The sequence below is a fragment of the Panthera tigris genome, chromosome E3, assembly GCF_018350195.1.
Source record: "Panthera tigris isolate Pti1 chromosome E3, P.tigris_Pti1_mat1.1, whole genome shotgun sequence".
Lineage (NCBI taxonomy): Eukaryota > Metazoa > Chordata > Mammalia > Carnivora > Felidae > Panthera > Panthera tigris.
Window position 1 is genome coordinate 16752218 of NC_056675.1, and position 23221 is coordinate 16775438.

At 53.8% G+C, this 23221-nt stretch overlaps 3 protein-coding genes across 8 annotated transcripts; all 3 read right to left on the bottom strand.

The window, feature by feature from the left end:
• Nucleotides 1-26: 26 nt before the first annotated feature.
• SLC5A2 (solute carrier family 5 member 2) lies at nucleotides 27-5959 on the bottom strand. The gene is made up of 14 exons (XM_007094187.3): nucleotides 5834-5959; nucleotides 5218-5289; nucleotides 5037-5141; nucleotides 4029-4193; nucleotides 3622-3727; nucleotides 3299-3379; nucleotides 2917-3146; nucleotides 2463-2598; nucleotides 2109-2216; nucleotides 1843-1993; nucleotides 1550-1718; nucleotides 1256-1471; nucleotides 339-468; nucleotides 27-253 (listed from the first exon to the last, which is right to left on the bottom strand). The coding sequence occupies exons 1-14, from the start codon at nucleotides 5957-5959 to the stop codon at nucleotides 27-29; spliced, it is 2022 nt and encodes a 673-aa protein (XP_007094249.1).
• Nucleotides 5960-9259: 3300 nt separating this feature from the next.
• TGFB1I1 (transforming growth factor beta 1 induced transcript 1) lies at nucleotides 9260-14797 on the bottom strand. Of its 4 annotated transcripts, none has more exons than XM_007094189.2 (11): nucleotides 14746-14797; nucleotides 13324-13439; nucleotides 13146-13198; nucleotides 12901-13043; nucleotides 12649-12736; nucleotides 12427-12532; nucleotides 12121-12315; nucleotides 10974-11147; nucleotides 10619-10700; nucleotides 10190-10338; nucleotides 9260-9960 (listed from the first exon to the last, which is right to left on the bottom strand). In XM_007094189.2, exons 1-11 carry the CDS (start codon nucleotides 14756-14758, stop codon nucleotides 9694-9696), a joined length of 1386 nt encoding a protein of 461 aa, XP_007094251.2. In that variant the 5' UTR covers nucleotides 14759-14797; the 3' UTR covers nucleotides 9260-9693. The 4 variants fall into 4 exon arrangements, with proteins under 4 accessions (XP_007094251.2, XP_007094250.2, XP_042828097.1 ...); XM_007094188.2 differs by having other exon boundaries at nucleotides 12418-12532; XM_042972163.1 differs by lacking the exon at nucleotides 14746-14797 and adding an exon at nucleotides 14276-14431 and having other exon boundaries at nucleotides 12418-12532.
• Nucleotides 14798-16583: 1786 nt separating this feature from the next.
• Nucleotides 16584-22867, bottom strand: ARMC5 (armadillo repeat containing 5). Of its 3 annotated transcripts, none has more exons than XM_007094182.3 (6): nucleotides 22351-22867; nucleotides 20399-20506; nucleotides 19513-20299; nucleotides 18494-18999; nucleotides 17752-17884; nucleotides 16584-17649 (listed from the first exon to the last, which is right to left on the bottom strand). In XM_007094182.3, the coding sequence occupies exons 1-6, from the start codon at nucleotides 22829-22831 to the stop codon at nucleotides 16830-16832; spliced, it is 2835 nt and encodes a 944-aa protein (XP_007094244.2). In that variant the 5' UTR covers nucleotides 22832-22867; the 3' UTR covers nucleotides 16584-16829. The 3 variants fall into 3 exon arrangements, with proteins under 3 accessions (XP_007094244.2, XP_042828088.1, XP_042828087.1); XM_042972154.1 differs by lacking the exon at nucleotides 22351-22867 and adding an exon at nucleotides 22071-22286; XM_042972153.1 differs by lacking the exon at nucleotides 20399-20506.
• Between the last annotated feature and the right edge of the window lie 354 nt (nucleotides 22868-23221).

Consider the following 23221-nt stretch of genomic DNA (forward strand, 5'->3'; position numbering starts at 1 on the left):
GCTCATGGTGTCCAACACGGTTGGCCTCAGGCATAAAAGCCCCAGAGGAATGTGGCCACGGCCATCATTAGCAGGGCATTGAAGTTGACCACACGGGCCCAACTCGAGTCCTCACTGATGTCCTCCAGCCGCCTGGCTGCTGCAGCCACTTCCTCCTGGGTAGGGGCTGGGGGACTACCTGCCCCACTCCTGCTCATTCCACAGAACCAGAGCAGGCACCGGCGGAACAGGCCCGGTGTTGGGGACTGGGGCTCTAGGGAAAATTGACACCCTACAGTTAATTTGAGGAAACCTGGCTCCCCTAGTCCTTAGCCCCGCCTCCTGAAGCAGTGCCTTACCCTCCATCTCCACTGCATGTTCAGGACACCCATTCTGTACAGGGGGTGAAGTTGAACCTTCTAGCTCATCAGCATCCAGGTCCTCCCGCTGCTCCTTGCTGTGCCGTAGACTGAAAACCAGGCGGTGGAGCTGGGGAAGGGAGTGGGGACCAAGTGAAAGTGCTGTTCCCCCACCCCAGACCCTGAAGTCTCTTGTCCACCTGGTACCCCCTTAGCACCCTCTGTCCAGCCTATATACTTAATCCAGACTCCGTTCACTCAAACCCAACTTTCCATGGCTGCCCTTTGCCCTCATACTAAACCTAGGCCTTTCAACTGTGTGTTTAAAGTTCTTGGCCCTGCTCACCCCCTGCTTCATCAACCCAGGTCCCTCTCTACATTCAAATTGTAGTACTTTAGACCCTGGTCTTCTAGTCCTGCTAACAGTGTACCTTCCTGTGGATATTTGTCCACATAGTTTCCTCCTGTTGCCTTTCCCCCCTTCTCTACCAGCCTATCCTTCTGCCCAGCTCTTTTGTCCTGGCCCCCAATCAACCCTACCCTGGGACATCTGCCCTGCAACAGCATAAGACCAAACTCTTTGTGGGCCTTCAAAATGGTACTCTGCCCCTCTCAGCCACCAGTCAGATCCTGTGTTTTGAGTTCCACAGGCCATGCCAGGGACTTTGTGGGACAGTCTTCAAGCCACCTCCCCCCAGACCACCTCAAATAAATGTCATTTAAATAAAACATTGTTCTTGCTTTACAAATGCAACTTCCAACTGGACTCCCAGCCTACCCTTAATGAACCCTCAGCATAGAAATTCAGGTCTTCCCCACTGGGCATTCCTGGAAGTGGACTGGCAGACTAAGGGTAGAGAGGGCTACACTCACACACATGGTGCATGTTTGGTACCCATCCAGAAACTGGCACTTACATGCTTGCGTGGGATAGGTGCTGTGCAAAGTGATACTACAAGGATGAGGAGGCCAGAGCAGACGAAGAGCACAATGGCAAAGTAGAGGTAGTGCACACGGCAGAAGAGTGCTGGGCACGTGGAGGGTCGTACACAGCTGCCCGAGCCAAAGGAGAACTCGGGAATAAGGCGTGCCAGACCCATAAACAGGCCCCCAATCAGTCCCCAGAAGGCACCCTGCCAGGGGAGAGAATGTCAGCCTCTTCCAGGTGTCCCCAATTCTGACCCAAGCTCACAACCTACACATAGGCTCACCTTCTCATTGACACGGGGCACAAAGAGCGCCAGCACAAAGACAGCAGACACAGGTGGCGCCAGGTAGCTGGACACTGCCTGGATGTAATCAAAGAGCTGCCCTCCCTGCGCTGCCTGCACCACGGGTAGCCAGGCCACTGACACAGCCACAATAAACACCACCCAGAGCCTGCAGTGGGTGGCCATCAGCAGATTACACCCAGGACCCCATCTCCCCCAATCCTCCGAGTGTTCTCTGCCCCCACCCCAAGGCTGATTTGTGGGGCAGGACCTGGGGGAAACCCAGGCCGCACCGTCCTACTAGCAGCAGCTCACGGTCCCCTGCGTGGGGCCGCAGGCGCATGTAGATATCCATGGTGAAAAGTGTGCTGCTGCTGTTAAAGATGGAGGCCAGTGAGGACATGAGCGCAGCCAGCATGACCGCCAGCATGAGTCCACGCAAACCTGCGGGCCAATTGTAACTGTGAGTCCAGGGCCACCAACGTGTCCCCAGGAGGGTGCGGGCTTGGCAAGGGGTCACTCCTCCCAGTGGCAATCTCCGCAGTGCGACTGCCCTCACCATTGGGCATGAGTTTCACGACCAGCCGCGGGTAGGCAATGTTGGAGCAGCCCACCTCGGTACCGCACACACGCTTACACACCTCGGGCACCACACACGCCACCTCATCTGCAGGCAAGAGAGCGTTACATGGCTAGAACGGGACCTTGTCTGGGAACTCGGATCCCTGAAATGGGGATGGGAGATCCTAGTGGAAGAGAGATGGGACCCCTCGTGGGAGGTGGGACTGGGTGACTGGATTCCCAAATCAAAGGATGGTAACAGAAATGGGAAACAGGCACTTGAATGCATGCAACAAGAAAGGGGCTGGATGGGGCACAGGACACTTGATGGGGGTGGGGTTGCAGACGTTACCTGGATAAAGAATGCGGCTGATCATGCCCGGCATGACCATGAGGAACATGGGCATCAGCTTCAAGTAGCCGCACAGTATGCAGCCCGCCTTGATGTGAGTCAGGTTCTTCCCGGCCAGACAGCGCTGCACAATGACCTGGGGCAAGGTCCGTTCAACAATCTGTGACCAGTCCTGGATTCCCTGCCCCTCAGGCTTTGCCTTAACTGGTTGCCCTAATTCAGGCCTGCCTCTGGCTCAGCAATTCACTTGCTGGCAATTCGCTTTCACTTACAGACCCAAATTCTTTGGATCCCAGTGGCACTGGTTTAACTCCATCCTGGCCAAGGTCCTGACCCCTCAGACCACGCAGTGGGGCTCCCACAGATGTGTTCTGGCTCCACCCATCTCAGCCCTGCTCACAGCGGTTCTGGTTCTGCCCAGGCCTAGCTCCCGGCTAAAGCCCTGACCCCGCACCTGGTCGCTGCACCAGTACCAGCCTGAGACGATGGTAAGACCCAGGAGCAGTGCAGGCCACGGCAAGTCCCCTGTTACAGCGTCCCGGAGCAGGTGGTAGGAGTCGGGCCGGGGTCGATAGCAGGAACTCGAGATGTTGCCCACAGCCGGATCCTCAGAAACCGTCAGCGACGTCATTGCCCCCAAGTATTTGTCGAAAAGCCCCGAATACCCGCCCACCTCGTGGAAGGCTGTGAGGGCAAGGCTGTCAGGGGACCTGGGGCCCACGCCAAGGCCCTCCCTAGGACCCACATGCTGGAGACATGCGCTGCCTCTGCTCCCAGGTGGAGAACTCTGCAACTTGCAACCTCCGTGCCCCTCCCCCACTGGTTGAGCTCCGTACCGTAACCCATGAGGACGAAGGCCCCGCCAAGAATGACGAAAGTCTGCAGAGTATCCGTGTACATCAGCGCTGCCAGCCCTCCTGTAAAGGGTCTGTGTTAGTGGAGACAGCCCAAATAGGCTGCCCCGCGTACATATGGTGTCTTTGTGCAAATTTGAAAACTGTGCCCCTTCCTGGAGAGCAAATTTCAAAGAAATGGCCCATTCTTCAGGCTCATGTACCCGGGCATCAGGAGGCAGGGCTTAGTGAGCCGAATGTGCTTTAGTGACGCTCCCAGCACATCTCCCCAGCCCATTCCTTCCCTAAGCCCCTGCCACAGCAACCTGTCACAGTGTAGATCATGGTGATGCCCAGAAGGGCAATGACGGAGGCATAGATGTTCCAGCCCAGAGCCTGTTGAATGAATACTGCCCCGGAGAACATGTCCACCTTGGGGGAAGGAGTGATTGCACAGGTCAGGACCCGGGAACCAGGGCAAGGGTTCCAGGTCTATCTCCTTTCCAGACCATGACCCTACGTGGCCACGCTTCAGAGGTTCTCTCATTTTTCGAAGGTCTGGCCTCCCAGGTCCCACCTATTGTGGCCCCAGCCCCAAAGCCTACTCCTTCCAGACCCTACCTCCATCATGGTTCTTACAGCGATTTTTCCTTGGTCCCGCCCCTTCCAGGGCTTTCTAGAGACCTCCACTCCGTGAATCCCGCCCTTCCAGGGCCCCTCCATGAGTGCGCACCGAAATCTTGGTGAAGATGTACAGAAAAAGCGAGAGCACTGACAGGTAGAGGCGAATACGATGGCCTCCGAAGCGCTTGCGCAGGTACTGTGGCATGGTAATAACACCCGCAGTCAGGTACACGGGCGCGAAGAGCCAGCCGAGCAATAGCACCACGAACAGCGCCTGCGGGCACAGCATGACAGCTGAGAATGACTGAGATCCTTCCTTGAGTTAGCCCTCCCCTTAGAGTCTAAGAGACCTCTTCCTGAATGTGCTACACCAAGGAAAGGTCCAAATGGGGGCTCAGAGGATACAACTGCAGAGGATGTCCCTGGGCCCTGGGCCCTGGACATTAAGGGACAGGGTCTTGACACCTTCTTGGGCCTTTAACTAGAGCCCTGCCAATCCTCCCAGGCCAGTTCTTCCTAAGATGGGTCCTATCCCCCCACCCCCCAGCACATGAATCCAACCATAGACTCCTCAGCCTGATCTCAGCCTCTGCCAGGAAGGGCGACTTCCCCTCTTCTCTTCACCCACGCAAACTTTCTGTCCCTCAAGACTCTGCTTAGAGGCCTCCTCCTCCAGGAAGCCCTGGTCTCCCCAACCCTCAAAGACAAGCCTCAGTCCCAGAGCTTTGTCTCCTTCCCACTTCTGCAGGGGGCTTTAATTTGGTCCAGAGATCCTCACAGGCCACAGATTCAAGAGAGTATCAGAATAAGGACTTCACTATCTTTAAGGCTCTTCACCCTACTTCAGAGAGGAGTAACTCAAGGCCACAGAGGGTAGTAGCTGGTCGAGGCTTAGACAGCAAGTCAGGAGCAAGACCTACCCCTGCCCTGAAAGTGGTCATCTCCAACGTTCCCCTGCCTCCAAGCAAGATGTGCGACCCTCACTCAAAGCCCAACCACACCCCACTACTGGGAAGTCCCACATCCAGTCTTATATCCCCCGTGCTTGGAGCAGATGTGACAGTTCCAGGGGCTCCCACTGGGGTGGAGGTTATTGGCAAAAAAGGGGGGGTCTCACATTCCACTCAAATCCAGCCACAGCCAAGCCGCTTGCAGCACCAGTCCCTGCGAGGCCCACAAAGTGGCCACTGCCGATGTTGCTGGCAAAGAGAGAGGCCCCGACCTAGATGGCCAGAGGTGGGGGTGAACTAGGTTGCTTCTCTAGGCCTCCTCCCACTCCATGGCACAGCCTCTCTCACCGGCCACCACACCATGCTTCGTCCCGCGAGGAAGTAGCCACCAACGGTGCCTCTGTTGGTTCTGCACATGGACTGAGGGACAGGAGTGGGAGGAGACTTGGGTTCAGGGCACATCTTTGGACCTCATTAGCCTTCTCAACACATTCCTCAGCCTTGTTTCAGGCTGAAGATTAACCAGTCCTGGGCTCTTTTGATGGTTCCCACCCAACCCCCTGCCCCAACCTCCTCCAAGGCACCCAGAGCAACCCAGGCCCCAACCTAGTGCCCAAACACCCACATTTAAGTGTGGCTGGATTTGACCTGACTTTTCCTGAGACCTTGAGTCATGAATAGGCTTCTGGTCAGATATGTAGACAGGGGAACAGAGACCTCATTTAGAATGCTGTCCCTGATGGAAATCCACTGACCCCTTCAAATAGCCCAATCCAAAGGTGGGAAGACAAGGAATGAGTGTTGGCTGCACCTTCCTGAGGCTATCAAAAGACTTGCTTGCCCCTCAGCCCCAGGTGTCTCCCTCAAAGATCCAAGCATCCTGCCCCTGCTGAACATAGGGTCTGCCTGAGACTTTTCCCCCAGGCCCAGAATCCTGACCCCCAGAAGCACCCTAATTTCTCACCCACAAGCCGACACCAATGACCAGCAGGAAATAAGCAGCAATGACCAGGATGTCAGCAAGGTTGTTAATTAGGACCCTCTGGTTTCCCAGTCCTGGTGCGGAGCCTGCCTCCATGTGTTCCTCCATTCTGCCTAGGATCTGTCCCTCTAGGGACCAGCCCCTGGATTTCCCCAGGAGAGGGATTAATGGTTACCTCAGGAGCAGTGAGCCGACAACTCCCCCAGGTCTTTTCTCCCCTCCCCAGCTTCATTTAGCTGAGTCAGGTCACATCAAGGCCGAAAGCTCATCTAGTGGAGTTGGTCACTTTCAAGTTCAGGAGCACTCTTTCCTGGGCCTTAGCTCCCACCCCTGCCCCAGTGCCCCAGACTCAAAATCTCTCCTTTCATCCCCTAAAATTGCTCACCCTTCAGCCTTGATCTAGGGAGTAGGGCTGAGCCAATCTCCTGATTCTGACTAATCCAGAGGGATCACTTTCAAACCCAAATCTGACAGTGTCACTCCCCTGCTTAGAAACCCTTCCCAGTTCCCCATCATACTAGGAAGGAAGTAGGAACTCTTTAGCCTGATGTTCAAGGCCTGCCACACCCTGACTCCTGACCACCCCTCCCCTTGGTCCTCTATACCAAACCTAGAGTGAAATCATATTTCCCTCCACCTCCCTTGCCCTGCCCAGCCCATGTATTTTCACACAACCAAACTTTTGCCTAAGCTGTGCTTTCTGCTTAGAGTGCCTTCTTGCCTCCCAAATGGCTCACTCCTAACTCTCAAGTGGTAGCCTTCAGTACCCAGTCCATGTCAACTCTTCAGGAAAGACTTCTCTGACTTTTCTGATACAGTTCTGAGCACATTGTGTTGTCCTCACATGGGTCCAGGTCTGTCTTCCCAGCAGACTAGAGACTACTCACAAGCAGGAAATGATCAGATTCATCCCTAGAGTCCCATTGCTCAGCACAGGGCTGACTATAAGAAGGGAAGATGTTGATAAATATCAGTATCTCTGCCTTTCTAGAAGAATTGACCAGATTTGGATGTCTGATTATGACAGTTGGGTTCATGCCTGAGATAGAGAACAGAAAACAATATTTTAGGGGGATATGAGTTATATTTAAGGAATGCTTTAGTTTAGGTCCCTTCAAAAGCAGACCCTAAGATGAGAATTTAGGGCAAGGGTTTTCCTGAGGAGGTGATCCCAGGAAGGACTATGAAGGAGTAGGGAAGTGAGACAAAGAAAAAGAAAAACCAATAAAGGGAATGATGACTAAAAGGCTACCACTGTGAACAATCCCAATGAGGACTCTTTGAGATACATGTGGAGAACACACCTCAGAACTGACCCCTCAGAGCCAGGGAGCTAGAGTATTTATCAATTCCTGTCTCTAAGTTTACAGAACCTCCCCCTCCTACTTCAGGCCTGCTGGGTGCAGGAGCACACTTGTTATCTCAGAGAGCACCCTCAGAGAGAAACTCAGGGAGCAGCTGGGGAGACTAGGTGTCTGGGAACTGTGTACATAGTGGTTCAAGTGGATATGGGCAGGGCATCCACAGTGTCTGCCTCAAGGGGTGATGAATTTGAAGTGCCTGAGAGAAATCCAGGTGCAAGTGTTGGGCATATTGGGATTATAGGCACTTAAAATCTATCTGCTGTCCTGTGGCCCACAAGACCCTTCATGATATGGTACCTATTTCCTATTTGATCTCACCTTCTACTACTCTCCCCCTTCCTCTCTCTAATCCAGCCATATGGCCTTCTTTCCTTTCTTTCAATATGCCAAACTCTTTCCTACCTCCTGGTCTTACTGTTTCCTCTCCCCTAAATGCTCTCCTTAAGCTCTTTGCCTGACTGTTTTCTTTTGTCAACCTTCCAAGTCTCAACTTACACATTACATATTCACAGGGACTATCTGGTTAAAGTAATCCCTTCCCCAACTTAGTTCTGTTTTTTTCCCCCTTTTCACCTTCCCTCCTTTCCTTTCTTCTTCATTCTTTCCTTCATTAACAAACATTTATTAAGCACCTACCACATGCTAGATAGCATTCTAGAAACTGGAGAGACAATGGTAAGCAAAACAAATGTGTAATCTGACAGATAGCTCTCAGGAGCTTGTATTCAAGTTTCAGAAACAGACATAAACAAGCAACAAATAAACACCTATTTGCATTAGATAAGCGCTATGAGGGACTAGGGAGGTGCTGCGGATGGAAACAAGGGGGAAGAGTGAACTTCACTTAAACCATCAGGAAAGTCTCCATTAGTTCATTACACATGTCACTTGTGTACTTGTTTGTCATCTGTCTCCTCTACTAGACTTCAGCTCCAAGAGGTCAAGAAGCATGTTTGCTTGGTTCCCTATGGTCTCCTTGCACTGCCACAGTACGTGCACTGCCACAGTACGTACTCAAAGAACACTTGATAAATGAATGAATTGAGACAGGAGCTGGCCAATCTGAGCATTCTCAAGAAAGAGAGGTAGTTACCATCCAGGAAATAGACAGCATTCCCCAGGGAGAATATATGGAAGGAGAAGAGCAGGAGGCCTGGGAAGACCTAGGAAAGGATATGGGGTGGTGAGCTCGAAGCAAGGACAGAGAACATCTTACCTTTGTCTCTTACCCACACATGCTCTCCTTGGCTACCAGGTCTTCCTTAAGTAGGAAGGACCTCTGAGAATCAATCCATCATTTTCAGCCTCAAAGGCTATAGTTTAGATCCAGATTTATAGTTTAGATCCAGGAATCCAGGCCCCCTCACTAGGGAATTGCAGAGTTCAAAGTGAAGGTTCAGGGGCTCAGAAAGGGATTTGGGGAATCAGAGCCTAAACTCCACACCTAAAAATCCCTGGCCCCACCCCTTTCTGCTGTGGCTTAGCTCCTTGACCCCTGATCTGAGTTAAAAGCCTTCTTCTGGCTCCTACAGCCCCTAGTGCTTCCTTCAGTCACTGTCTTGACCATCCCACATGTCATTCTCTGCCTAGGGGAGATGTAATGAGTCAACATAAATAAGAGGGAAGCTGTGCCTTAGTGCCCAGATCCAAAAGGTGGGCATAAACTGGTACTTCTGGATGGAACCCCTCTCTGAGGGTCTTAAAAATCTGGAAATTAGACAAGGAAGGTGGTGAGGGTGGAGACAGATTAATTGCCTATTTCAAGAATACATGGAGCTAAAGAAGTGGGGAATGAGGGTGGGAAGTTTCCACGGGGCCCAGCTTGAGCTCCTGTCCTGGCTTGCCAATATCTGTACAATCCTGCGCAGGCTCATTTGATATGTGAAGGACAGCATGCAACGGCTGAGGCTGTAGGTCCACTGCGGCCACAGGGTGATGACCTAGAACCTGCTGCAGCCAGAGACACCAGAGGCAGGGCTTCACCATGCAAGGCTTCCCCACTTCGCACCCCGACCCCAGGGCAGTCAGAGACACAGCACCAGTGTGATGTGGAACATGTTTTTATGCAGGTAGAAAAAAAGTGCTCAGAATAGTGAGGGAGCAGGGAGCAGGGATGTCTTGTCCTGTCCTCTGATTATTAGGAATTGCCCCATAAGGGGGCTCCCTCAAGGTTGGGGATAAAGTGAAGAGTTCACGCAGGGTGGCTCTACTTGTGAGACCCACTTTGGAGCAGTGTGGCTTTGAAACTGGCCAGATCTTTTCTGAATTGACCACAGAGAACTTAAGAGTACAGCACCTTGGGGGTGGGGGGTCTCTCTAGCAGGTGGGGCCTCACAGGATGGGGTGGGGAGAGCCCCAAGCTCAAAGAGCAAGGCCTTTGGGTCAGGAGAGCACGTCTTTTGGGGAAGAGTGGGGGTCTCTGGGGCCTTGGTCTCCTGGGTGGGGGCATCAGGGGCAGGTGGAGAGCCCCACAAGCCATTAGCCGAAGAGCTTGATGAAGCAGGGCTGGCAGTAGGGCTTGCCTGCACGCTCTTGAAAGGAGCCCTTGGTGAGAGGGCGCAGGCAGAAGGTGCAGGTGAAGTGGTCTGGGTGGAAGCGGCGGCCCAGGGCTGACACACAGCGGCCGGTCACCGGGAGGCCACACGTAGCGCACAATGAACCACGCCGCGCGTGGAAGTGGTTCTCGCACAGTGGGCGTCCCTCGTGCTCGAAAAAGCTGCCTCCCGAGAAGGGCGCGAAGCATTCCTGGGGGAGGGTGGCCGTGAAAGGATGGGTCAGCCAACAATCCCCTGACCAGATAACTCACTTTAGGAGCTTAATAACCCACTGTGGCAACCCCACCCTCCACAGCCCCACCCCAGATGTGACACACCCTGTCTTGGGCCTAGGCTCCTAGTTGGGCTCCCCTTTTGGCCCAGCTCCCCATCCACCACTCCCCGCCCCCCCCCACCACTCCTCCCCCCCAGCAGCGCACCCTGCAGACGAAACAGTCCGGGTGCCAGAGGGCGCTGAGCGCGGATATGTAGTTATCCAGAATGGGGCCTTGACAGCCCTGGCAGCGCGGGGCGAACAGCTGCAGGAAGTCCCGGCGACAGTAGGGGCGGCCCTCACGCTCATGAAAACCTAGAGGCAGGAGCAGGGCAGAAAGAAAAGGGTGCAGGCTGCACCCAAGACTTGCAAGATCTGAGACTGGAAGGCCAGATGAGGGGTGGTCAGATTGAGCAGTAGAGAGGGAGGGATGGGGTCTAGAGTGGGGGCCTAGTGGGAGGGGATAGGATGGGGACTCGCAAGTGGGAGAGGGTGGGGCCAGAAGACTTGGAAGGTTTTAGCAGGCTGGACCAAAGTGGGTTAGGCGGGATGTTGAGCAGACCGGTGGCTTTCAAGACTGGAGCCAAGCTCTCACCCTCATCTCCGAAGGGCTCCCCACAACTGACGCAGCAGAAATGCTCTGGGTGCCAATGGGTGCCCAAGGCAGTGACCATCTTCTGTGGGGCATGAACAAGGACACTCAGTATGGCCTTCCATCCCTTCTTCCCTTCCTCTCCCACCCTGAACCTATGCAATTGGGTTTAAGTAGGAGTTTGAGGCACAAGAGACCTAACAAGGAACTTGGAAGTCAAAGAGAGTGGGTGGAGTCCAAAGGGCCTTGGACAAGGCCAAGGGGCTTAGCATGGGTGGGCGGGGGGCTGTGATTTGAATGGGGCCCACCCCACAGGCACCCTGGGTGAGGTGGGGTTTGTGGGACAGGTGCAGCTCACATGTCGGATGGGTTGATTGCAGAGGCCACAACGTGGGGAGAAGCGCTCAAAGTAGCACTCAGGGCAGAAGGGGGCTCCATCCTTCTCGAAGAAGCTGCTGCCTCCCAGGGACATGGAACAGCCACCGCAAATGAAGTGCTCAGGGTGCCAAGTACGGCCCAGCGCAGTCACCACCTGTGAGTTGAGGGTGAGGCCTGGATCAGAGTGGTCCTTGAGCTGCCATGCGCCCAATGAGCTAAGATTTACATGGCACATTTCAAGTTTGCTTTTCTTTTCTTTTCTTTTCTTTTTTTTTTCTTTCTTTTTTTTTTTTTTTTTTTTTTTTTTACCATTTGACCCCCTTCACTCATTTCTCTCCACTCACCCTAAGAGATTAGGATGAAGAACCTAATGTTCAAGTCAGTCTGTAAGTGACAGAAATTCAACCCAGGTCTTCCAGCACAGTACTTAGGACTCTCAATAATTTTAGAAGCCCATGAAAATGTTGTAATTACTTTAAAAATCAGAAGAAAAAAATGAGCTGGAAGAAAATGATTTAATATATAATATTAAGAAATTCTTCTTCATACCAACACAGTCATAAAACACAATTTTAATTTTTAATTTAATGGAGGGAGGGACCCATGAAGGTGAAAGTGACTAGGGCCCAAAAAGGTCACAATGCCACCCTGCTGTGCTAAGATTGAAAATTCTGGGATGGAAGCAGGGCACTAAATCTAGCAAGAGGATCTAGGTCAACCACTGGGCACAGCTGTTGTCAACAACATTTACTCAGTCAATTAGCCAAGAGCCAGAGTTCACACACCGGATGCTGGTGGAGCAGAAACATCTTTTGTGGATGACTGAGAAATGGTAGGTGGCCCCAATAAGACTTTTGTGAAGACTAAGAGATGGAGGTTTATAAGAGAGCTAGAATAGTGCCTGCACAAAGTAGAACCACAATAAATGGTAACTGAGTTGGAATTCTCATTCTCATCCTACCACTCATGTGCAATGTGACTCGGAGCTTTAGTTTCCTCATCTGTAAAATATGAACAACAGTAATACCCACTTCCCAGAGTCATTTACTAAAAGAAAACAACACAAAATCTGGCTCTCAGGATGGATCCATGGGCCTCTATCTCCCTACTCACAGTTCTCCACTTACCTGCCCAGCAATAGGTTTATTGCAGGAGCCACAGAGACCCTTGGTCTGGGTGGGAACACCACGGCGGCTGAGATCAGACTGCAGCAGTCCCAACATGGTGTCTAGGCTGCCCTTGCTAGTTGGCCCTGGTGAGGATGGGGAGCCCTCATTCACAGAGCTTGGCACTGGTGGCTGAGTTGACCCAGAGGTTGGAAGCTGCAGCAAGAAGGACATGAGAGTTGAGTCAGCAAGGCAGAAGAAGTGGATGGTTCTAAAAGGGGTTGGGGAGCCACAAATCCACACTGGCCCACCTCCTACCTGACTCACGTGGTTCTGGACACGGAAGTCAGACAGTGAAGCCATCAGCCTATCCAATTCCAGGGTGGCCGAGGTTGCTGAAGGCTTTGGGAGAACAGGGGATGGGCTGGGAGGGCTGTGAAGAACACAACTTGTGTTAGCTCAGAGCCACCCAGAATAATGAATGCTATCCTCCAGTAATTCAGGCATCTATCACCTCTCTCCCAGCTCTACCAGCCATATCAAACTCACAGGCTGGGCCTTTTCTTGTCCTCAGATTGGTCCTCCTTCTGTTCCCCTGCAGTCTCCTTGCTAGATGGGAACTGAGACATTATTTCATCTGCAGAGAGGAGAGAAGGGCACTGGATATGGGGTCATACTCTATCCCCTTCCAGTTAAGACTTGTGTCCCGTTAGCTGCTACTCTGGAAGAGTATACCCCTCAGTCTTTTCCCTTCTCCACCGTGTCCCCATCCCATCAAGGCCTATCTCTGTGACCTGGTACCTGTGATGTTGAACTGGGTAGCATTAAGTTCCTGAAGCAATCGGTCTAGTTCACAGAGGCCTGTGCCCAAGACACCACTGGAAGAGGAGAATGGAGGGGCCGCAGGAGCTGCAGGTTTTGGGGACCGAGGCTTGCACACCGTACTGGAAAACAGGGTGGAAGCCTGGGTTCAGGGGTGGGGAATCCAAGCCTCTTCACCTGAGTCTTAATTGGCTTCTACTTCCTGCAGTTCCCAGAACCCTCACCTGTACAGATGGTCCTTGTCCCCAGAAGCTCCTGAAGACTCCCCAGATCCTGTCTACAGAGAGAAGGATGCATGTGTGGGATGATAGGCCTATACTTTGCCCCACTCAAGCTCAGATTCTCCTAGCCCTGGCCAAACTTGGCCCTAGTATCACCCCAGTCCCCCACATTTGATCTCACCTGTGACTGGTGGCCATAGGGCAGGGGAGATGTGAAAGGCTCCGGAGACCTCTCTTTTGGAGCCCCTGACCTTGGCATGTGTGAGGTGGTGGTCTCCAGGTCAGACAGCAGGGCATCTGCAGGGGAGAGTCCGTCAGGATGAGAAGTTGAGAGGTTAAGGTTAGAGCAGAGACAGGGACTTAAGAGATTAGAAGATAAGAGTTCCAAGTAGGCAGTAGTTGAGGAGGACAGAAGCCAGTATTAAGAGCAGAAGTTAAGAATCAGATGGAAACACAGACCAGACCAAGGCAGAGAAGTAGAAGTGCAGCAGGGAATATTTATGACCAAAAACATCCCAAATGGCTCATCTTGGGAGTCATGCACAAAAACCACCTGATTCTTTTACTTTCTGCATCTTCCCTGATGCAGTCAAAATTGACGATTTACGCAAGCCAAATCTGGCTTCACCCCAAATTGCTCAGTTGGCTGTATGCCTGGCACCCCGTTTTCTGGTTGGATGCTCTTTCTGCCCACTAATTCCTGCTCCCCTCCCCCACCTAAACAGACTCGCTCAGCTCTGGCACAACTCCAGGTACTGGGTCCCACCCTATGCTCCTCATTGGCAGGTCTCCTGGGACCTGCTTTCTGATTGGCTTATTTTCCATACAAGCCGGTTACCCCTACTGAGCAGCACCCCCTACTGAAGGGTGCCTGAACCCCTTCTCTTCCATGGAGAGTACAGCCTTTCCAACAGACCAGGAGGAGGAGATGCCTGGGTCCTCCTTCTTCCTCCAAGACAACCCCCCACACCCACCCATCCTCAGAACTAGATCCTTTGAATCCTTTCCTTTCCAGAACCTAGAAGTCCCTACTCCTTTATTCATCTCTGAGTACCACAGTGGAACCCTTAACCTCTTCCTGGCATCTTGGCACTCATCTGTTCTCTTTCTAGGCGGAAAGACCCGACCCCTACCATACTTAGGGTCCCTTAACTCTTTTCTTCTCTTAAACTCTGAGCAGGCCCATTTTCTTCTCGAGAATTCGATTTCATATTCTCCCTTCCCATCTACTTTCCCAGGCCTTGACCCCAAGACCCCTTTAACCCTTCCCTTCCCAGAGCCCCTGAGCCCAGGCGCCCACTGGCAGGCGCTGCACCTCCCTGCCCATCCGTCAGCAGCCTGTGATGGAGGGAGCTGAGTGAGGGAAGAAGGGAGGGAGCTGAGCGAGGAAAGAAGGGAGGGAGCGGCCAGTCCGGGAAAGGCAGGAAGGGAGAGGCAGGAAGGGGGACGTGGAGTCGGAAAGGAGGCGCGGGCAAAGACCAGAATCAAGAAGACAGAAGGCAGGGATGGGGCGATTTGGGGAGTGCAAGGGGGCTCCAGGATGAGGAAGCCGGTCTAGATGGTGGTGAGGAGCTGGGGATAAGGGGACCCAAGCCCCACTCACCCAGGTCCTCCATGGCGGGGCACGGGCGCACCGCGCGGGGCGAGCAGGGCGGGGGCTGTGTCCGGTGGGGGCGGGGGGTGAGGGACGTCCGGGAGTTGGAGGCCCGGCCGTGACCATGTAAGGAAGCCGGGACCCGCTGGGATGGAGCTGGTGGGGGGCGGGAGGGGGGGTGGGTGGGTAGCGAGGGTGCAAAGAACGGGAGAACCCAGGATGGGGGCGTGTAAAGGAAGGAGGGCCAAGGCCCACCCAGGCCCAGCCCGCCTGTCTGCCGCAGAGGCAGCCACACCCCAGCCTTGGCCTCAGCTACAGGGAGCCCCAGGCTGCCTGAGCCAAAGTCAAAGAGGCTCTCCCAGACCAAGCTGGAGATCCTCTGCTCAGTGAGACTCTTAGACCAGACTGAGGCCCCCAAGCAGACACCCCCCACCAAGGCTAGCACCCTGAGTCCTTGATAGAGCCCCTGTCCACTCAGGCCATTCCAGAGAGACTTGCCCCAGACAGAATTGTTGGGTTGCGGGCAGAAGTGATCATTCTAAGGATCAGTTAGACAGCAGGTTCAGGGACATTCCCTTGGAGACCCTGATAGCAATGACATGAACAGATCCCAAATGGCACATATACTAGACACAAATCTCTCAGAAATGGAGACAGATAGACACAATGAACTCTCCCATCCTCTAAGCCAGGACCTTCTCTCCAAAAATTGGAACCAAACATATAGACACAGGTAAACTGAACCCAGGCCCAAGCCCCATGCAGACTCAGGGAAAACACTTTCAGGCAACCAGACCACAGCCAGCCTTCAAGACAAAGCCTTTCCCCAACACTGAGGCGACCCTTGGGAAAGAGCCCTTTCCCAAGATACTGGTGAACACAGAGAAGACACAGACCCCATCCACAAAGGAACAAGGGGACTTCCCTCGACTGAGACCCCTGGAAATCAAGGTGGAAGTGAACACTTAGAGCGGAGTTTGGACAGACACAACAGTGTTGCAGTCCCTGGACTGTGGGTCTCAACCCAGCAGCAAATTAAAACAACCTGGGAAGCTTTTTAAAAATACTGATGCCCAGAGCATCCTCCCCTCAGTCCAATTCAATGAGAAAGAGCCTAGGCATCAGTATTTTTAAAAAGCTCTCTGGGTAGTTCTAATGCACAACCCAAGAACAGAGACCTGGACACTCACAGAAGCACAGAGATAGCAAGTGTCAACCTTAGCTCCCCAGAAGCTAACTGGCAGCCAGTCCGGGCACCCTCCTTGAAGTCAGGCTGCCACCTGAGTGGTTTAGTGATCTGGGATCCTGGTGATGTAGATCCTGCCTTGAGAGATCATACACAGTGCAACATAAGCTGAATACAACTCGGAGCTCTGGCCCTCTCTGAGCAAAACTAAGACAGGGGTTTGGGGACTCTAGGAACATAGAGGTCTTCCTTCAGGCTAATAGCAGAAGGACACTTCGTCCAAGAGATGAAAACAGACACAGAGACTGAAGACCCAAGATGAGCAAAGGTCACTCAGGAAACAGTAATGCCAAGGCCTTGGACATACATCCCCACACTCACATTTCCTCAGCCCAGCCCCTTCAAAAGACACTAACCAAAGTCTGTATGTCTAGCTGGATACCTGAGCAATGAAGTTGCATAAGCAGAAAGCAGGCTTCTCCCAGTACTCTACTCTATCCCAGGACTCCAGGAACCACTGCATAATTACTTATTAAACTCCTACATGCCAAGGGTGGCCTGTGTTGAGACACATCAACTTGGACAAGACCCTGTTTGATGGGTGAAGGGAGTGGGGGGACTCCCACAGGAAAGTAAGCAGAGACACCACACAATAGGGGTATCCAATTCCAAAGTTTTTAATCTCAACTCTGGAAGGCTGGCCCAGGCCAGGTGCCTGGAGCCCTGGGCCGTTCTTCATCTGTGGGTCCCACACTCAGACCCTGGCGTCTTCAGACCATCATCCTGGGGTACAGCTCCATTCTCTCATCGGTCCTCAATGGTGACTTCTGCTCAGCTTCCTCTTATGCTGCTCTGAGGGAGTCCTCCTTCATAGCCAACTCATCCTTGGATCCCCTCCCAGGGGACATCAACAGTCTAAGCTGGAACCCTTGCCCCCGAATTCAACCCCCATTACCACAGCCAGTAAAGCCTCAGTCAGCGGCCCTGCCTCCTCGCCTGCTGCCTCCACAAGCCCCACTAAGGCCAAGGCCCGTTTCCGAGGGCACTGCCCTGGCCCCAGAGCCCAGCGGGCACAATGGGCAACCAATCGGGGCCGGCCCAGGCGGAATACTTCACCCACTGACTCTGGGCCACCATGGGGTCCCAGGTGGATGTGGCCCACAGCCTCTTCCAGCTCCTCCTCCAGCCCAGGGAGCAAAAAACGGCCAGCAGCCTCCAGTGCCTCCTCAGCCTCTGAGCCCAGCAGGGGCTGGCCTGGTGGGGGAACAGGCCCCAGTGTAGCGCCACAGCCCCGGCAGCCATGCAAGTGATGCAGGATAGGCCAGGCTGCACTGGGTGACAGGCCTCGAAGTGGCACCAGGTCCATCTGGGCTTCGGCAAAGCTGCCAGCTAGCAGGGCCCGGAAGAAAGGGGAGGCAGTAGCTGAGGCAGCTCGCTGGGCAGGGAGCCGTAGGCCTGAGTCCAGTAGGAAATGAAGGTCAGGGGCTGGGATGGGGGCTGGGCCCAGCAGATGTTCATAAAGGCAAGGGGAGGGGGCATCTAGATCCAAAGGGATTGTAGGTGGGAGGGCTGGGCTCACAGTGGGAGACACCAGGCCTTGGAGGCAGGAAAGGGAGTCCGCAGCAAAGAAGAGGAAGAGTGGATGTGGAGCTGGCCGAGTTAGTGCTGAGAGGAGGAGCCGGAGGCCGCCCTGGTCCAGAAGTAGCCGGCGCCACAGAGAGGGCTTCCTTTGGGAAGAAAGGGAATCTTTCAGAAGGTGAAAAATGGTGGCATTAGGGAATGGCAACCTTGCTCCCCTGATCCCTATGAGGCACCCACATCCCCCTCACCGACAGATGAAGGGCAGGGTCAGTGCACAGGCCACGCGGTCCTCAGGGCTTCCTGAGAGCAGCAGATGAGTGAGGGCGCCCACTCCAAAGGGTGATTCAGCCTGCACAGTCAGGTTCTGCAGCAGCATCTCACCTGCAGAGATGGGCAGAGCAAGTCAGGTTGGGAGTTGATGTCCCAACTCTGGGTCCTTCAAAGGAATGAGGCTAAAACCTCACGGCATGGAAGGGGGTAGGACTGCAGGCCCTAGAGGGAAAGGGTCCAGATGCTAGGAACTGAAGATCAAGGGCAAGAACAAAGTGTGATAGTCAGGGCGTACGTACATCTGGGTTCTAAAGGACTCATAATCTGCAGTCAAGACACAGAAGACAGGGCAGTCCCTGGCAGTGTTGGGATTGGTGGGGGGGCTAGGAGGATATGGTGCCTGAGCCAGAGTTTTCTAACTCAGTGTGCCCAGTGGGAAGGCAATCAGGATAGTGCAGAACCAAGAGCATATTGGGTAATGAAATACAGACAAACATGATTCTAAGTTGTTAGGACCAAGCCTGGTGTTGGGGTACACAGGCCCCAAGACTTGGGCAGAGGATGGAGCGGAACTTTGCATGCTGGGAGTCCCTCCCTCTTCCCACCTGGTGACTGAGGTTGGATGGTGGGCTGGGCAGGGCAGTGAGAAAGCTATGAACAGCAGAGTGAGGTTCTCAGTCCAGAACCAGAGGGGGATGGGGCCTCTTATGGGGGACACACCCAGCTCCCGGTGCTGGCGTCGAACTGGGCGGGCACGCAGCGTGGGCCAATCATCCGGGGCAACACCTAACACAAGCCAGGCACGCAGCAGTGCAGCACCATAGCTGCGCACAAAGGCCTCGAGACAGGCAGGGTTGCAGGTAAGGCGTGCCAGGATGCGCAGTGCACGTGGGCTCGGTGGACCCGGTGAGCCCGTCACATAGGCCAGCAGGCCACATAGGGCTGGGCTGGTCACCAATGCCCCACTTGGGTCGGGAGCCTGGGAGAAGCGCGACAGTAGCAGCAGCGCTGGCCCCTCGCGGCCCCAAGGCTCCTCAGAGGTGGCGGCAGGGCTGCGGCCAGGTGTGCGCAGTGTGCGAGGCGTCCGCAGTGAAGCTGGGCCCAGGGTGGGGCTGGTTGGCTCAGCTGGCTCCGGTGGCGGTGGAGGTGGGGGACATCGCTCAGGGGACCAGTCAGGAGAGATGTCTCCCGGGCCTGCGGCGTAGCCTTCAGAGATCAGCCATGACCTGTAGAGGGGAAAATGGGGAGACTGAACCCAGAACCACAACAAAGGAGCAGAGCCAAAGAGCTGTCATGTAAAACTAAGTGACTGAAGCCAGGGAGAGGAAATGAGGCCAGGGGGGATAGGAGAGAAAGGGAAATGGGGAAAAATACCCCAACTCAGTCAGCAATTACTGATACCTATTATGTACGAAGTCCAGTATTAGGTACCGGGCATGAACAGTAAGAAAACTAAAGTCCCCATCCTACCAGAGTTTATATTCTATTGAGGGGTGAACAGACAACAAAGTAAAAATGGTCCAGTGAACCTGTCTGGGTCCCAAAGTTCAGAGGTGCTGGCGTAGAGCCAAGGCCAAAGATGGACTCAGGAAAAAGAATGTTTAATGATGACTAGAAAGTGGTCATGTCCGGGGAGAATGAGGAATCAGGAATCAGAGTCAACAAGAGTTGACTGAGATAGAATGGGGTAGTGAAGACAGCCAGAGTCCTCAACCCACAGCAATCAGGTGGGGATTCACCTTAGGCTTCGGAAGCTTCCAGCTTCTGCCCGCTCAGGGGTCCGCTCCTCAGGAAAGTCCCAGGAAGCAGCTTCTCTTCCCTCTTCTTCCTCATCACCAGCATCACCACACAGCTGCCCAGCCAAGAGAGGTACAAGTCCCAGAGCCTGTAGCCGGCCCAGGGCTCCAGTATCATACAGGAAGCCCACGAGGGCAGCCACGACACGAAGGTGCCAGGCACTGGCACGAGGGTCCCGTAGCAGGCCCATCAACAGCTCCAAACCACCAGCATCCCGCAGCCGGGCCCGGTTGATGGCCTCCCGGCACAGCAGGCACACGGCTCGTACCAGGGGCTGCTGAGAGGCTGGGCCAGCCCCATTAGGTCCCCTGCGCCGCCGGAGTTCACCCAGTAGTACTTCCACACCCCCAGCATTGCCCAATGCAGGCCGTACAAGGCCCTGGGCACACAGGTTGGCAAGGATCAAGATAGTTGCCTCCCGTACTGCCTTTTTGGGGTGGGAGGCCAAACTGACCAGTGGGCCTAATCCTCCACCCAGACTTAGCTGCTCAGCACAGGCCCGGGAGCAGCCTCGACTCAGCTCTAAGAGGGCACGGACTAGGGCCAAGGTCAGTGCAGGGTCTGGGGCAGCGGCCAGAAGCTCAGCCAGAGGGCGTACTGCTCCCTGCTGTGCCAGGGCCAGGCGGTGCTGGGGTGAGTCGGCCAGGTTGCGGAGGGCACGCACCACACTCTGCAGGCACTGGGAGTCCTGGCAGGCTGTCAGGCTCTCAACCAGCAAGGGAACAGCACCTGGAGAGGGAAAAGGAGTACAAAGAGTGAGCAAGGAGATACCTACGCTCCTTCTCCCACACCAAGCCCTAGCTAACTCCACACTCATAGCTTTCTCACCAGCAGAATGGATGTCCCCACAGCTCTCAGGTTCCATGGCTAAGTTCCCCAGAGCACGGGCTGTTCTGTTCTGGATGCTGTCTGTCTTCACGCACTGAAGAATAGTCACTGCAAGATAATTTGGTCTCTTGAGGGTCCTGCCCCTTCTTGTCTCTCTCATTAATGACCTTAAGAATGTGGCCTGAGAGGGTCAGGGAAGGCCTCCAGAAGAGGCTGACACTTACTGGATCTGAAAGGTTAAATAGGTAGGTATTTGTTAGAAAGATAGTGGATGGGGGTGCTACAGGGCATTTCAAGTTTGGAAGCAGCCTTTGCAAAGGCCCAGAAGTGAGATCCAATGTCTGTGCTATGCCCTCATGAAGGGCCTCAAATGCCAGCCCAAGGGATCAGGCAGGACTTGAATATGAGGGCACTGGGAACCACAAAGGGTTTTAAGAATAGAAGTGAAGTGATACAATCTGGTAGCCATGGGGAGAATGGATTATAGGGAAAAAGAGTAAGGCAGGGAGAGAGGCAAGGAGACTCTTGTTAAGGTGAGAAAGGACAGTGGCTTAAAGCAAGTCAGCTACCACCACAGCTCAGCACATGGGCACCAGTCTCTGGGCACATGAAAGAAGAAGGAATAAATGTGGACGGACATAGGAGTTATTTAAAATGCAGAAAAGGGGCGCCTGGGTGGCTCAGTCAGTTAAGCGTCTGACTTTGGCTCAGGTCATGATCTCACAGTTCATGGGTTCGAGCCCTGCATCGGGCTCTGTGCTGACAGCTCAGAGCCTGGAGCCTGCTTCAGATTCTGTGTCTCCCTCTCTCTCTGCTCTCTCCCCACTCATACTCTGTGTCTCAAAAATAAATAAATGTTAAAAACAAATTTTTAATACAGAATAGTGATTGAATGATGAGAGTTATATGCTAATAACAAGATCTATAATTTATTGAGGACTTATTAATGTGGCAGGCCTCTTGTCAAACACGTTATGGTCCAGATGCATTTTATACAATTTAAAAATATGTTAAATTTTAGTTTTGTACAAAAAAATTAAGATTTCATCAAAACTGGCATAATTTCAGGGCGCCTGGGTGGCTCAGTCGGTTGGGTGTCTGACTTCAGCTCAGGTCATGATCCCACGGTCCAAGAGTTCAAGCCCTGTGTCAGGTTCTGTGCTGACAGCTCAGAGCCTGGAACTTGCTTTGGATTCTGTGTCTCCCTCTCTCTGCCCCTCCCCCACTCATGCTCTGTCTCTCTCTCTCTCTCTGTCAAAAATAAATAAACATTAAAAAAAAAAAAGCTGGCATAATTTCATAACCGGTAGGCACTCTGTAAACTGTGTTCACATTGCCACAAGGTGGCGCCAACTTAGCTGGTAAACAAACGCTTGCGATCTTTTGTTAGAATTTGTTCTTATTGTGCTGGTTTTTAATACCTCAAAGTACCCAGTCTTAGAATATCTGCGTTCAATGTTTGTACTCGGCTTCTCACTACTTCAATTTTGTAAGGTAGCTATTATTATTCACTTTTACAACAAGGAATTCTAGCCTCGGTTCTCTCGGTCTAGCTCACGGCAGAAAACCACAACTTCTGACCTCAAGTTCACCAAATGGGAGCTCTGCACAGGGCCACTCAGTAGGCATGGAGTGTCTGCTATAAACCTCATAAATGGAGGGTAAGAATTACCCAAAAGTCACCAAATAACCCTTTGGTCTCCAGTAGCTCGGATTCGAGGGATGTGCCCAACAACCAACACGCAGGTAATGGCTGTAATTATCTGATCTGGTCACGATTGGGTATCATCTATAAGGAAGGCTTGAAGGTTTGAGAGCCGGGGGGGAGGTTGCACGGTCTAAAGGCGTGTTCTTCCAGCATACAACACAAAGAACTCAAGACTCCGCCCAAGCCCAGACAAGGAAGGATTTGTGAGTGGAATCCTTCTAGGAAATGAGGGCGGAGCACTTACCCAAAGAGAGAATGCCTCCGAGCCTGCGCACTTCAGTCCGGCACGCCCCTTCCGTACAGCAGTTGGCTAGGATGCTGAGCGCCAAGTCCAGGGTCTTGCGCAGGCGCGCTGGCGGCGAGGGCGACGACGACGACGACGCAGAGGAGGGGGCAGGGCCCGACGAGGGGGCGGGGCCATCATAAATCGCTGACTCGACCGACGAGGGGGCGGAGCCTGAGCCAGCCTGGGACGGGGCGGGACCCGCTGCCGCCGCTCGCCGCAGCAGCGCGAGAAGGGGGCGGAGCCCGCCGCGCGCCCGGAAGCGCTCGATTCCCCCTGCTGCCTTGACGTGGCGTGTGCGGAGGGCTAAGAGCGCACGGCCCAAGGGTGTCTCGTTGGTAGCTGTGTCCTTTCCCCCACCTAGACCCTCCCCGGCCGCCGCTGTGAGCTGCGCGAGGCAGAACGAGAGCGAGTCCGTGAGAGTCGGTTTCGCAGCCGCCATCTTGGCTCAGGCCTAAGGCTCCGCCCCCCTCCTTGCCGTCCGTCCAAGGGAGCGGAACTGGAGGAGGGGCGTGGCCACGCACCTCCTCTCTGACGCTTTTTAAGTAGCGCCGCCGCAGTTATTTTGCAAGTTGGAAGTTGTAGTTCTCAATCCCGGCCCTCTGGACAGTCGCTGAAGGCACGTAGAGTAATGGTTATCTAATCGTGCGAACCCAAGAATCGTGTGCGGTGCATGTTGGGATATGTAGTCCGCGCCTTGCTTAGTACGCTTAGGTTATAGGACGGAGGGGAAACTCTCAGGCGGCTCGCAGTGGGCTGGTTCTTTTGGAGAACCCAGACGTCCGACCATGGAGTCTCAGTACCGTGCTGCCCCAAGTGACGTGGCTATTCC

Bases quoted from the DNA above. Each gene is read 5' to 3' on its own strand.
- ARMC5 (XM_007094182.3), bottom strand. From the start codon at position 22,831: ATGGCGGCTGCGAAACCGACTCTCACGGACTCGCTCTCGTTCTGCCTC. The intron at 20,300-20,398 runs GTGAGAAAGCTA...TTCCCTCTCCAG, and splicing joins TGGGGACATCCATTCTGCTG to GTGCTGTTCCCTTGCTGGTT. The intron at 17,650-17,751 runs GTGAGGGGGATG...TTCTTCCCAAAG, and splicing joins ACCCTGCCCTTCATCTGTCG to GAAGCCCTCTCTGTGGCGCC.
- TGFB1I1 (XM_007094188.2), bottom strand. The intron at 13,199-13,323 runs GTGAGATCAAAT...TTCTCTCTGTAG, and splicing joins CCTATGGCCACCAGTCACAG to ACAGGATCTGGGGAGTCTTC. The intron at 11,148-12,120 runs GTAAGTGGAGAA...CTCAACTCACAG, and splicing joins ATAAACCTATTGCTGGGCAG to GTGGTGACTGCGCTGGGCCG.
- SLC5A2 (XM_007094187.3), bottom strand. From the start codon at position 5,959: ATGGAGGAACACATGGAGGCAGGCTCCGCACCAGGACTGGGAAACCAG. The intron at 5,142-5,217 runs GTGAGAGAGGCT...CTGGCCATCTAG, and splicing joins GAAGCATGGTGTGGTGGCCG to GTCGGGGCCTCTCTCTTTGC. The intron at 3,380-3,621 runs GTTGCTGTGGCA...GACCCTTTACAG, and splicing joins CATGATCTACACTGTGACAG to GAGGGCTGGCAGCGCTGATG.